This window comes from Microcebus murinus, chromosome 2, assembly GCF_040939455.1.
Source record: "Microcebus murinus isolate Inina chromosome 2, M.murinus_Inina_mat1.0, whole genome shotgun sequence".
NCBI lineage: Eukaryota > Metazoa > Chordata > Mammalia > Primates > Cheirogaleidae > Microcebus > Microcebus murinus.
The window spans coordinates 93685110-93700002 of NC_134105.1; the positions used below are offsets into that span (position 1 = coordinate 93685110).

A 14893-nucleotide genomic window follows, 5' to 3' on the forward strand; every position below is an offset into this window, starting at 1 on the left:
TAAAAAACCACAAAATTAACCTAATAACCAAAAAAAAAAACCAAAAACAAACAAAAACAAACAAACAAAAAAAAAAAACCACTCCACTTCCTCCCAGAGTTATATTGTGCTGATGTCCTATGGATAGTGTTATAAAAGGATTTTATTTTTGTGATAGGCTGGGTTCACAGTGAGTATGTTAAGTATCAAGATCATGTGTTTGATACTACTATAAGAATGTCATTAGTGGAATGTATATAAGGCATGTAAAAAACTAGCATTAAAGCTCTTAAGGGCAACAATTCAAACTGGCAGCTACTAGAAAAGGTGCTGCTAGGAATAAAAAATTATTAAAGAAATTTTATCTCAGCACATACTAGTTTATAGTGCTTCTACAATGAAATGAATTAATTTCACATAAATGTGTTACTGGGACTAATGGACCAAAGGAGAATGGACTTTCCCCCCTTAACTAGTAGCCCAATCTTGAAAACGGAAGCAATCACTCGCAATCTTCCATACAGTGTTGTTAGGAGTGGACTGAGCAGTCAGCAGGAAGCTCTGGTTGAAGTAGTGTTGTTTGTTTCCATCAAACTTCACAGTTCCACTGGTCACAACAAGAACTGTAGTCTGAGACTGGGCAGCTTGCTCATGAACTGGTTGGCAATCTAACATGTTGACCTGGAACTCACTAGAAGGCAACATCTCAAAAAAATTAGTTAGGGCTTCCAGCCCTGTAACAACATTTCCATTCCATATTAAAGTGGCCTTGTCCAGATACAGCCTGGTTAGTGCCTGTCTTCTTTTATCCATTGTCTCATAGCAAATATTGACAAATTCCTCAGCAGCTCTGCATGCCTGATCTACATAAGTTTTAAAATCCTCACAGTTCTTTCTGTGACCTCTGACTTCCTTTTTTATCAAGAAAAAAGTTGTCCAAAAAATCATTTTTAGATTTAGATGGGGGAGGGGGAACTACTCTTTCACATTCTTCCATACCTCATTAGTATCTTGTATTATAGACATTTATGACAAGATTTCTAGGCCCTATAAAGTTTTTAAAAAGTGAAACATTTTAAAGTAGGAAAAACTGAAGTATTTTCTAGCTATACCACTGACCTACAGGGTTAATATCCTTTGTGGGGAGATAGAAACCACACACATAAAAGTAGAATATATCATGCAAAATAAACAGAGTTATAGAAAAAATATGTTCTCTACTCAAAAAATCATAACGATTATTGTTAGATTGTTATATCTGCAACTCTGATTATGCCATTACACTGTGAGCTGCTGATATGATATGATTCCCGACAGCTTCAGCCTCATAGAAGGAGGAAGCAGCAGGATGGATGGATGGATGGATGGATGGATGGATGGATGGATGGATAGTGTAGATGAGATAGGTCTAACATCTACCTGTGAGAACTTTATATGGGCAGTAATAGTCCATAATTTTAACTCTTTTGTGTCAGAATTAACGTGGTAAGTAATGGTATAATCCCTGAATGTGCAGCTGCTTGTAAAATACCCCTGAATTAAGTCAGAAATTTTACCCCCTCCACTCCCTTACATCTTGCCTCACTTTTCCCCCTTCTGCCCTCTGCTCTTTTGTACTCTTGCTCCCTCTGGTCTTCCATACTCCACACTGTTCCCTCCCAGAGAGCTCAATGACCCACCCGCTCTGTGAGCTGTTCTCTCAACAACACGAATTCCTGATTCTGGTTCTCTGGTCCTCACTTATTTTCCTCACTCTACTTCTTAGTTCACCAAATCCTTTCAACTCTTCATTTGCCCTCTGAGGCCCCGATTTCTTTGTTATCCTGCCTTTGCTGCTCTGCTCCTTGCCCTTGGTGGCTTCCCACCTGGGCTGCCCTGTCCTCACCATTCCTCAGCCCAGGCCAAGCCTAGGCCCCAGTAGCTTACGCTCCACCATCAAGTTTCCAGACGTGGCAGTTGGTGAGAATCACGGAGTCTGAAGTTTGGAAAGGACCTTAAAGGTCAACTGGTCCATGTGATGCTGAGTGTCTGGCACAACATCCATGCTAAGAACAATTTAGCATCAAGTATAGAATTCAAGAGAATTAAGGCTGCACTAATAACACTTTGGGTTTATAAACTTGTGTATATTTGGTTGAAGTGTTTTAGAATTGGCCTTCAGAATTGAAGAGGTCTGTCTGTCATTCCCAAATGAAATGTGTAATTAACTAATTGATTTAAACCTGTGATTATTGGTGGAGATTTTATTTATATGGTTTTTAGATATTTAAGAAAACTTAAGGGGCCACCTTTATTATTTTAGTTTATTAGGATTATGAGAAGTTTTGTCAATTTATTTAAAAAGAAATCAAGTATATTAAATTCATAAGCACAGTTTAAAGCATTTGAAGGTGTTTAACTTCCCTACAGGGCCTCTTTTGCCACCCTATTTAAAAATGAATCTCTTTCACCTTTCCCATTTTACTTGTTTTCACAGAAATTATCGCCTACTAATATAGTATATATTAATAATTTATTTGTCTACTTTATTTTCTGTCCTCCCCCCATTAGTCTGTAAGCTTCACGAGGGTATATGTTTTGTTTGTTTTGTTCCTGATACATCCCCAGTGCCTGGACCAGAGCTTGGCAACTGGTATTTTTAGTGAATAAATAAACGAATAAGATTTATTATTAAACTTAAAGACATAAGCAAGAACATGGATTTTGAATGTGTAGATTTGATAAAGTAAGCCTTACTTGTTAAAAAAACATACACTTCTGGGAAGTCTTTTCAGAACCCAGAAATAACCCTCAGGTATACCTCCAAGTTCACTTTTAACATTTTGCAATTTCTTTCAGTTTCCTGGGCCAAGATGCTTAATGTAGAACACATGAGTATTCTCTAACAATTCTGTCATCTCTCAAAAGGCTCACATTATCTTTTGTTAACAGCTAATTTTCACTATGGAGATCATTCTCTTAGACAAGTAAAACAGGAACAAAGTAAGATCCAAGGAACTCCACTGTTTCTGTATTACTTGTCAGTGCCGCACCATCAGACCCAAACGGGGGAGATACTGCTTTTCCTTTTCTTGCTTTAATAGAACCTTAAAAAAAAAAAAAAAACTTTATTTTTTTCTTTACACCTCAGTGCAATTGAGGTTTTAACTTTCCTGACACAGGATCATGTCAAAACGTCGTATTTAGCTCAGTTTTACTTTGTACTATTATTTTAAAGTCCAAACTCAAAAAGAATGACCTGGTACACACAGCTACACTGGCTTCCATAGGTCTCCCCCATCTGCTTCCACATGTGACTCAGTTCAATTGCAACCTCAGCAGAGACATCAGAGAAGCACCAACAGCTGCAGGATCCATGGCACCGTGACAGTCCCGAAGGACATTGGTAGCACGCGTTAGTATCTATTGCCACAATAACATTACACAGCAAACAACTCTAAAACTCAGTGGCTTAACACAATAACCAATTATTATTGCTTACAAATCCATGAGCTGACTGGACAGTTCCAGTTCTGACTGAGTTCAGCGAGGCTCACACATGGGTACGGTCAGGTATGGGTCAACGGCAGCTTTCTTAATCTTGGCTTGGCTCTCTCACGTGTCTACAGCTCGGCTGGGCCTATTAGGCTAACTCAGCTCTGCTGCCTCTGGTCTCTCAGTCTCCAGCAGCCTACCACTGGCTCGTTCTCACTGTAGAAGCAGGGCTGTGAGAGACAGAGGTGTATGGAAGGCCTCTTGAGGCTTAGCCACAGAACTACCATATTGTCACGTCCACGGTATTCTGTTGGCCAGAAAAGGAAACAAAGTCAGCCCAGATTCAAAGGATGGGGAAGTAGATTTCATCCCTTGATGAGAGGAGCTGCAAAGGGGCCATTTCTGCAATGAATCTACCAATAGCATAATTGCTTCTTTGGGTATGGACAAAAGAAGATGCCACCAAAGTCACCCAGAGAAGTAGAAGAGGCTCTAAGATGATTCCACAGTGAAAGGATTAATCTCCTGAGCACGTGCAGGCAACACCTGAGAAAGTCAGAGTTACTGGAAAGGATTGTGAAAATAGTGTTCCTAAAAAGAAGTAGGCAGCAGAGCCTGATTGTGAATGCTATTTTTACACCCTAGCTGGGGAACCTGAAAATACGGGTAGTGTGGGAAGGTTTGCAGCACTCATATAATCCAGGCCTCAAGTGTTGCAGCAAAGCTGTGGAACACACATAGCTCTCTTTGTTCACATTGCTGAATATTGGATCACATCCTGTAACGTGACATATAAGTGCGGGCTGCTTTCTTGTAGCTCCTATATAATAGGTGCCGACATATTCAACAAATTAAGTCTATTGTGTCGGGAGCCCTACATTCGATGATTCGAAGCAAGTCCTGCCGGCAGCCCTACTGTCTGAGGAACTTCCTGGCCACCATGTTGCAAATGCAAGCTTCCTTCCTTGAGCCTCAAGCTTTCTCAGTCCTTAGCTTGGAGCCTGTCACATGTCCCCTCCTTTTGTTCTGCCTCATTTTCATCTGCTCTTTTGTTTGAGGAAGCAAATAAACCCAGAAAGCAATGTTTAAGAAGCAAAACTCTAAAAACAATCAAACAAACAAAAATCCAGCTGCTATAGTTTAAAGCTCATTAATGCTTGAGGGGAAAACTGCTGAGTGTAAAATACATATCAGTAAAAGTTTTGGAGGGGAATTTGGCAATATCCATCAACATTTGAAATTTGGATACCCTTTTGTGTAGCTATTTCACTTTGAGAATTTCACTCTATATAGATAAACTTGCAAAAATATGCAAGTGTGTGTATGGATGTTTGCACCTAGACAGATCATAGTACCAACTTATAAAGGCTGTGGATAGCAGCATTGTAAGAGTAGGAAGCTAGTAACACATAAACGTCCATCAGTAGGGCCTGTTTAGATAAATTAAGGCACATTCATGTACTAGATTACACACAGCCAACAAAAAGAATGAGGTAGATCTATATGTACTGATTTAGAAATATGTCTAAGAGATACTGTTAAATTTTAAAAATCAAGTTACAGAAGAGTCTAATATGTTCCTTTTGTGCTTTAAAAAAATTAGGGATGTGTATGTATACATGCACCGAAATTTTCAAGAAAACCACTAAGAGTTATGACCTCAGTGGAGTGAGACTGCAGAGTTGTGGGGAAGACAGTTTTCACTTTACACTCATTTGCACTCTTAGAAAATTTTCGCCCAGAGGCACGATTTACATTTCCAATTTTAAAGTAAATATAAAATATATAATTAATTCAACAAACTTGTGTCAAGCATCTTCCATGTCCCAAGTCATTTGTATCAATCCAGATGCTTAGTTACTGCCAGTTGAATTTACTCTCGTCAATTTGAACAGCAAGGGATTTATAAGATACTGGATAACTCACAGAATGGGTGGGAGAACCGGGGCATCAATTTCAAGGCCAGCCTTCCAGGAATGACTCCTAGAGCTGTAGAATTGCTGTGAGGGAGCCATCACCACCACCATCCCCACCCAAACTGCCTCTGCCACTGCCCAGCCCCCGCTCTTGGAACTCAAGCCAAGCCAAGTCTTGCTCAGGTAAATCTGACCCATGGGATCCAAGCCACAGGTCTGACCTCTGGGAGAAATGGACACTAGGAAATATAAGGATTAAAAAAAATTCTTCCATGAGAAAGTAAAATTCACAATGTGGAAAATACCCAAACGTAGAGGCATGCTATTTAAAAGATGGGAGCAGTTGTTTGCTATAGGTTCCCTCTTCTGGGATCCTACTCACTTAAACATATTTTATCAGAATAAAAAAAAAAATTTATTCTAAAAGTGTGCTTGTGTCAGATTGAAATGATTGATAGCAGTGGTCTGGACTATCCCTTAGTTAATCATTTACCAATTAAGTGTGGACAGCTTTCTGAAAGAAATAGCTCACTGAAATACAAGGGAATTGTGTATTAGATGGTTTTCTCTGAGTACTAGTATAGTAGTGATGGCTACCATTCATACAATGCTTATTATATGATGAGACCCCATACCAGGATCTTGATACATAAAAAAGTGTTATGGTTAATTTTATGTGTCAACTTGACTGGGCTACAAAATGCCCAGGTAACTGGTAAACATTTCTGGGAATGTCTGTGAGGATGTTTCCAGAAGAGATTAGCACTTGAATCAGTAGACTGAGTAAAGAACATCCCCCTCACCAGTGTGGGCAGGCACCATCCAATCCACTGAAGGCCCAGATAGAGCAAAAAGGCAGAGGAAGGACGAATTCTCTCTCTCCTTGAGCTGTGACATCTATCTGTTTCTGTCCTCAATACCAGAGCCTTTGAACTCAGACTGGGACTTTCACCATCAGCTGCCCTAGTTATTAGGCTTTTGAACTCAAACTGAATTACACTATCAGCTTTCCTATGTCACCGGCTTGCAGACAGCCTATCATGGGACTTCTTGGCTTATGTAATCATCTGAGACCATTCCCATAATAAACCTCCTTTTATCTATCTATCTATCCTATTGGTTCCATTTTCCTGGAGAACCCTGACTGATACAAAAATGAAAAAAAAATTGCTTTAAAAAGCATTACTGCAGCCACCAACCCAACACCCTACATATTAAGAGGCATTGCAAGGAATTGGCTTATGCAATTATAGTGCTGGCTAGGCAAATTTGAAATCTACAGGATAGGCTATCCAGATAGCAGCCTGGACTCTTGGGCATGGGCTGAAGCTGCTGTCCACATGTGGAAGTTCTTCTTTAGGGAAGTTGGACCCACCCAGATTATATATAGGAAATTTCCCTTACAAAATCAAATGATTATATACTTTAATCACATCTACAAAATACCTTCACAGCAACACCTGCATTTGTGTTTGAATGACTGGGGATTATAGCCAAGCTATATTGACACTTAAAACTGACCTTCAACACCTACCTACTACCAAAAATCCAGCAAAAGATAGGGGACATTTTATTTTAGAAAGACTGTTAGTGAGTTTCTTTAGTCAGGTAAATAGGCCATTTGGTGCTAGGTTGGAATGGGAGTCATTGAGAAAAAAAAGCTTTGCATTCATTTAATTCATCCAATTCATTTACTCAACAAGTACAGTAGTCCCCCCTTATCGAAAGGGGGTACATTCCAAGACCCCCAGTGGACGGCTGAAACTGTGAATAGTACCAAACCCCATTGATGCCAATCAGAACACATTTACGTTCGTGTCTTGCACCCACAAATTTAATGCCTTTTTCATCTTAACTGAGCACTTATCAGACACTGTGGCTATAACTTTTGCAGTTTGAGATGAGACTAGTACACATTTTTTTCTTCTTCACAATTTCACAAAGAGAAGATTTGTTATTACCACAGATCTTAGCAACCTCAACATATGATGCTTTTCTTTCCTTATTAAGTCGAGAACTTTCACATTTTCACTTAAAGGAAGCACCTTATGCCTTCTCTTTGGCATATCTGAATTCCCAGCATCACTACTCTTGCACTTTGGGGCCACAATTAAGTAAAATGAGGGTTGCTTGAACACAGCACTACAATACAGCAGTCCCTCTGGTAACAAAGCCATCTGCTAAGTGACTAATGGGTGGGGAGTGTAGACAGTGTGGAGATGCTGGACAAAGGGATGATTCACATCCCAGACAGGATACAGCAGGACTACACAACATTTCATCATGCTACTCAGAACAGTGTGCAATTTAAAATTCACGAATTGCTTATTTCCAGAATTTTCCATTTAATATTTTCAGACCTCGGTTGACCTTGAGTTACTAAAACCACAGGTAACAGAAATCACAAATTGCAAAAGTATGGATAAGAGGGACTACTATAGTTATTGAGTACCTTACTGCATGTCATTGTTTTCGGTGCTTGGGATATATCAGGAAATAAGACAGACCGAGATTGCTGCCCCCATGGAATTCATATTCTTTGTGTAATGTAATAGAACGGTGGTAATTTTGAGTTTTCTTTTGGCAGTTGGAGGAGATTGCAGTTTAGAGGTCCAGAATCCAAGAAAAGAGCTAAGGAAGACAAATCTGGAGAGAGGATGAGTTCCAACACAGTGGCAGTTTGGGATCAAGAAAATGATGACCCGTGAGAAATCCCTTTGCGCTGCTCACAGGTGGCTATAAGAACAATGATATCCAGTGTTCCTCTTTCCTGCTCTCTTGTAATATCCTTAATTATCCCCAAAGCATCTGTTAAAGTTGGTGACACATGTAGCCTTGGGTTAACGAAGAGTGGTGATGCCTATGCTTGGAGCAAACTGGTGCAGAGAGAGGACAGCAGCCCCAGGAAGCAAGAGGGCTGGGGAGGGAGTGGGGAGGGGAAAGATGTCAAGTATTCAGCAAGGAGGATATATCAGTCAGGGTTCTCCTGAGACAGAACCAATAGGAGAGGATACACACATACACACACACACACATATATTTGTATAATATGTGTGTGTGTATATGTTAGGTAGATAGCGAGAGATTCCAGACTCCTAGGGACAAATGTGGGTGTTGCTGTGATTCAACCCCCCTCCCTCGCCGCCACACACAAAATGGGCTTTCAGAGAGGTTCATGGGAGATCTGCTTGTGCAGTAAGACTCAGGTCACACAACTCCCAACTGTCCAGTCAAAGTGGTTCCATGGTGACCTCTGAACCACGAGGGAGGTCCCTATCCAGGCCCTATAAGATAAGGTGCAGATCATAACTGAGCCCCTTTTGCACCCTTCCTTTGGCTCTCCCTTTGCTGTGGCGATGGGTTCAGTCGTCCTCTGGGGTGTATGTGGTGTATGTATCATGCTCTATAAACCTATATCTTGCTCTTGCCCTATAATCCTATCTTTCTCTCCTCAATACACCTCGTTTTCGTGCTTGCCTAACTTTGGTATGTCTGGTCATTCTTCAGTCACCGGCGTGCCAAGAACCGGCATTTCAGGCTAAAACCTGCCATATTCACACACATACATAAACACACACACAGTCATGCGTTGCTTAACAACAAGGGATACATTCTTAGAAATGTGTCATTAGACAACTTTGCCCTTGTAGGAACAACATAGAGTGTACTTTCTCAAACCTAGATGGTGTAGCCTCCTACACACCTAGGCTAAACAGTATAGCCTATTGCTCCTAGGCTACGAACCTATACAGCATGTTACTCACTGAATACTGGAGGCAATTGAAACACAAGGGTAAGTATTTGTGTATCTAAAGATACCTAAACACAGAAGAAAATGTACAGTAAAAATATGGTATTATAATCTAATGGGAACATCATCTTATACGCAGTCCATCATTGACCGAAACATTACTATGCAGCACGTGATTGTGTCTACACACACATACACATATGTGTTAGGAGATTTATTTCACGGAATTAGTTTACAAGATTATGAAGGCTGGCAAGTTTAAATCTATAAAACTGGTCAGCAGACTGGAAACTTAAGCAGGAGTTGATGCTGTAGTCTTAACACAGATTTACTTTTCTCTCCAGGAAATCTGTTTTGTTCTTAAGGCCTCAAGGCCTTCCAACTGTTGGATCAGGCCTACCCACATCACCTAGCTATCTAATCTCCTTTGAAAAGGAAAGTCAATGGATTGTAGATTTTAACCACATCTACCAAATACCTTCACAGCAACACCTACATTTATATTTGTCTAACTAACTGGGTACAATAGTCTGGCCAGGTTGACACATAAAGCTAACCATCACAGGCAGGAAATTGGAGTGATGACCAGAAGACTCTAAACCCCTAGAGGCCTCTGAAAATTGAGAATGGAACTGGACTTTTGTGCAATGGAGCTTGAGACCATTTGTTTGTTAAGAAGAAAAGATCGACAACTTGGAAATAGGCAATAGGATGACCGCATGTCCTGTGAGTCTCATCTGGAGAACCACCTCTAGGTCCACCCAAGGATTAGCTCATTCTCTGGAGGCTCGGACACTTGTTTGACTCACTATTTACTACTGATTATGAGATTTTTCAACTTTGTAAGGGTGAAGTAAACTTGTTGAAAATGATTCTTATCTTACTGCAATGCAAATATATTTTGTCCCATAGAAATGCAAAGTGTTTCCACCCATAGAAAATACAGTTCCCAAAAGTAACAGTCTTAGTGCCCTGTGGACCATTAAATTTATTGTTACTTAATTTAGCAGTTTTACTCTAGTATTGTTTCTGTCTCTACTAGACTCCTTTGAACCAGTTTTATAATTCTGCTGCTTCCCTCATTAATGAGTTAATAGGTCTTTGACATGTAGACATTCTACTTATGAGAAGTCTGATTTTACTTTTGAAAATTTTGCGTTGCAAAAGGAAGGGGTGAAGGACACCAAAAGGCTGAATAATTTGGGGATATTTGGGTGGTACACACATTATCCTATTTAATTTTCACAAAAACACAGTAGTTTAGTATTATTATTACTATTTTAATGGAGAAAGAAATAGAGACTCTCCAAGGTTAAAATTTTGTCCAGAACTACAGAAATAACATGTGGCAGAGCTAGAATCTGTTGGGGCTTAGGACTTACCACCCCAAAATATGACTGTAGTACATCAGAATATGTCACCTCGAAAAATACTTCTTTGGTACACTTTGAGCAGGTTGCTTAAAAACATTGCAGATACAGTAGTAATTCCAAAAAGCTGCCCTTTTGTAAAGGTAATTTATATCTATAAGGCAAGTCTACATTAGTAAAAGTGTCTGTACTAGGAAGAAGTGTTGTCAAAACTGAAAGGGGGGTTAGGTCTAGGTCCAGTTGGTCCTCACACAAAAATCCATTTATTGAGATAAGGAGGATTGCCAAGGAAAAAAGGAATTTTTAATATTATAGAAATCTTGCCTGGAGAACAAGAGAAGCTGCCTCAAATCCATTTCCCCGAGTAAGAGAGATCATGGGCTTTTAGAAGAGGGGCTGCATGCACTGGGGCAGGCCATGGTGAATCTCACAAGGGGCTACATGCTTTGGGGGCAGGTTGTGGGAGATGGTGAATCTTGACATCAGGAAGTCTGGGGCCTTCAGAATCTGAACTCCTTTGCCATGTAGAAAATACATCAATTCCGGCTAGTGTGGTGGCTCATGCTTGTAATCTTAGCATTTTGGGAAGCCTAGGCAGGAGGATCATTTGAGGCTAGGAGTTTGAGGTTGCAGTGAGTTATGACAACTCTGCTGCACTCCAGGCTGGGTGACAGGGCCAGATCTTGTCTCTAAAACAAAACAAAACAAAACAAAAATCCTGATAAGTAGTTACTCTCTTCCATCTGACAGGACCTTCTTAACCATGCTGTAGGGGGCCATGAAAAAATGTCTCCTTCTCTTTCTGAAGGTTTGCTGAAAAATTAACTGAAAAAATGGCAGGTTAATTGGAGAAAAGGCATACAAATTTATGAACGTGCTCATGGGGTAGAACTACCGAGTGATTTCCCAGTACCCCAATGGGGCCCAAATACTTACATGCCCTTGTTTCAGAGAGGGTTGTGGGGTGGAGGGTGGGGAGAGATGGAGAGTATAGGTAATTCTGTTGAGGGGCAATACATGATTACTAGATAGAACGAATGGATCAGGAAGCAGAGATTAATTGGTAAATGGTTCTCTTTGGAAATTGAATGAGCCTGAGTGGTGGACATTATCTTGTAAATGGGTCTGTTCAAGTGTAGTTACATTCTTGGTCTTCTTTTCTGCAATAGATAATGAGATAACTGGTAAGGGAAGAAAAAACAATTGTTCTGGTTAGGTCTGGTCTTTATGTAGACAAGGGAAAAGTCTTTTCCAACATCTGTTGGTCTCTAAGGGCCTTTAATTTAAAATACTCATTATACCAGGGAGCCATATTTTGGGGTGAAGTTCCCTGCACTCCTTCCCTGTTCCTGCAGTTCTTTTCCAGCTCAGCCTTACTCTTCTCACTCGTTCTTCAAAGTGCCACAGACTTCAGATCTTCAGCCACCTAGACACTAGGCCATGATCAATTTGTGAATATCACGCTTCAGGCATGACATCCTAAGTTGCACATAATAAAACTCTATATTGGGCTGATAAATGAAAAGCTGAGAACTATCAGTCAACTTTCTTTTATAAGAAATATTCTTTCATTATTCAGTCTAAGATTGAATTAACTTTCTTGATAGTTTCAATAATTGATGGTATGTACCCATCTTGCATGAAAACAAACCAAAAAAATCATAGGTCTTATTTTTTCCACTACCTCTGTTTTTTCTCTGTCTTTTCAGCAGCAATGAAATAGAAGTACATGGCTCAGATCTAAGGAAACTGTGAGAGGAGGGAAGTAGTTCAGTGCAGTCTCTGCATTTATTTTAATCTAAAGAAATTACATTTATAGGAGATATTCTTTGTAAAGTAGCTAAGCTAAGGCAGCCAGCTGCGGTGGACAAAATATATGTAAAAAACAGAGATCATGATTTAACTGACATAGTCTAGAAAATACATTAAGGCAGACAGAGTCATTTGAAGGTTTCAAAGTGAATTTCTGAACCATAAAAATAAAATATTGCAATGACTCAAGAAATAAAGCTGTATTTTTCAAAACAAACAAATAAACCAGAATTTTGAAAATAAGTCACTTGTGTTTGGTTTCAAAAAGAGTTTAATTACACGGGAAGGTATTTGTTTTAGCAGCTGGATGCTAATGATTGCATAAGGAAATGATAACACATGTAAATGCAATAATGTATCTTTTTATACCAAGAATAGCACTAACTTCACCTGAAATTGCTGAGTCTATGGCCCTGAGCTGGGTGAATCAGGATTTTTCTGGTTGCAGGTGACAGAAACCTATTCAGACTTATTTTGGCAAACAGAGATTTCATATACCCATAAGAAGGGCTGCAGGGATACCCATCAAACTGTCTTTGACTCTGCCTCTCTGAAAGTTAATATCCATCTCTTCCGTGCTGTGGGTGCCATGGTCATCCTGTAGACTCACATCTCTGCACCCAGAGATCTGAGACCCTCAGAGTAATCCTGGGAAGGGTTCTCACTGGCCCATTTTAGGCTTGGTTCATGTCTGTCTCTGCCCAATCAACTGTCACCATGGAAGAAGGATGATATGATTGGGTTGGCTCCAGTTAGATACTGATCTCTATGAACCCATCACTGTGGCCAGTGGAGAGGGATCTAAAAGAAAATCACAAACCTATTCAAACTACATGGTTGTTGTAGAGAGAAGAAATATATCCAGGAGAAGCTAGGAAAGTACTCTTCTGGGCATTCTGAACAATAGATACTTGCCCTACTGGGATAACTAATAGTTTGGTATTTTAGTATTACTCACAAAAAACCACCAAATGGCTTTTACATCAGAGTAACATTGCTATCTATTGCAAATGATTATTCCACGTGTCAATGGAAAAAAACCCAAAACTCTGTGAAATAATTTAAAGTTTTATTGAGGCGAATATGAGTGACCATGGCCTGGAGAGCCATGCCCAAGAAGTCTTGAGCAAGTATTCTCACCATGGTTGGGTTACAGTTTGGTTTTACACATTTCAGGGAGACAGGAGTTACACATAAAGTCAAAAATTAAGACATGGAAGATGTACATTAGTTCATCCCAAAAAGGTGGGACATCTCAAAGTGGGGGATTATAGGTTATTAAGTGGGTTTAAAGATGCTTTGATTTGTAATTGGTTAAAGAAGGGAAGCTTTGTCTGCAGTCTTGGAATGTTTTAAGATAAAAGAGTCTGTGAATCAGAGACAAGTCACCAGACATATACTGAGACTCATGAGATCTGTAAAGTCAATTGATGGCCTCCAGGTGTGGCTTAAGCTTTGTCTTGCAGAGCCTTAGGCCTATTCATGATTTACAAAGTATATCTCCAAGAGAGGAAGTGGACATGACAAAGTATGTCTGACCTCCCTCCTCATGGCCTGAATCCCAGCTTTAGGGTAGTTCTGGGGTCCCCCTGGCCTGAGAGGGGGTCCATTCAGTTGTCTGGGAGGCTTAAGATTTTATTTTAGTTCACACATGTATTTGTGAGCAAAATTAAGAGCTACCATAGTGTCTTTAAGGGTCTACAGGTATAGAAAGAACTCATGGCTTTTTATGAACATGTCTCTTCCTTTCACATCTCCAAGAGCTATTGCTTCTTGGCAACACACCTTTGATAGTTCAAGGTGATTGGATTATTATATACTTTAGTCTCACTATGGTTAGACTTATCCCTCTACCCTACTCCATTCCGTTGATTATTGTTCTACTCATTCACTGAACAAATATTTAAAGAGTGCATATTATGTGCCAGTTGTATAGATATAAAACATATATAAAAACAAAGCATAGTTCCTGCTCTTAAGGACTACATCAAAGAGGGGACATCAGACAAATAAACAGATTATTATAATACTGTGTAGAGGCCAAGGGAAAACTTCCTCTTTACCCTCCTAAGGTTTGCTGAAAATTAACTGACAAATGGTAAATTAATAGGGGGAAAAGGCGTATGAATTTATTAATGTGCCAATCACCTTATCTTCTGTAAAATGTAGATTTCCCAGGCCTCACAAGAATGTAACCATTTTGCTACATTTTCTTCTAGAATCCTTATGGTTTCATGCCTACATTTAAGTCTTTTGTTCATCTTGAATTAATTTTCGTGAGTGGTGAGAAAGATGGATGTCCAATCTTCTGCATGTGGCTATCCAATTTTCCCAGTACCATTTATTGAATAGGGATTCTTTTCCCCAGTGTGCATTGTTGTGTGCTTTGTCAAAGATTAGTTGGCTATAGGTAAATGGTTTTATATCTGGGTTCTCTATTTTGTTCCATTTGTCTATATCTCCACTTTTGTGCATATACCATATTGTTTTGGTTAGTGTAGCCTTGTTGTATAGTTTGAAGTCTGACAATGTGATGCCTCCAGCTTTGTTGTTTTTCCTTAGGATTGCTTTGGCTACTTGGGCTCTTTTCT

At 39.7% G+C, this 14893-nt stretch overlaps 1 protein-coding gene across 1 annotated transcript; it reads right to left on the reverse strand.

Moving 5' to 3' along the window:
* Positions 1-353: 353 nt before the first annotated feature.
* Positions 354-811, reverse strand: LOC105878779 (NTF2-related export protein 2-like). The gene has a single exon (XM_012778523.2). It carries the CDS (start codon positions 790-792, stop codon positions 448-450), a length of 345 nt encoding a protein of 114 aa, XP_012633977.1. The 5' UTR covers positions 793-811; the 3' UTR covers positions 354-447.
* Between the last annotated feature and the right edge of the window lie 14082 nt (positions 812-14893).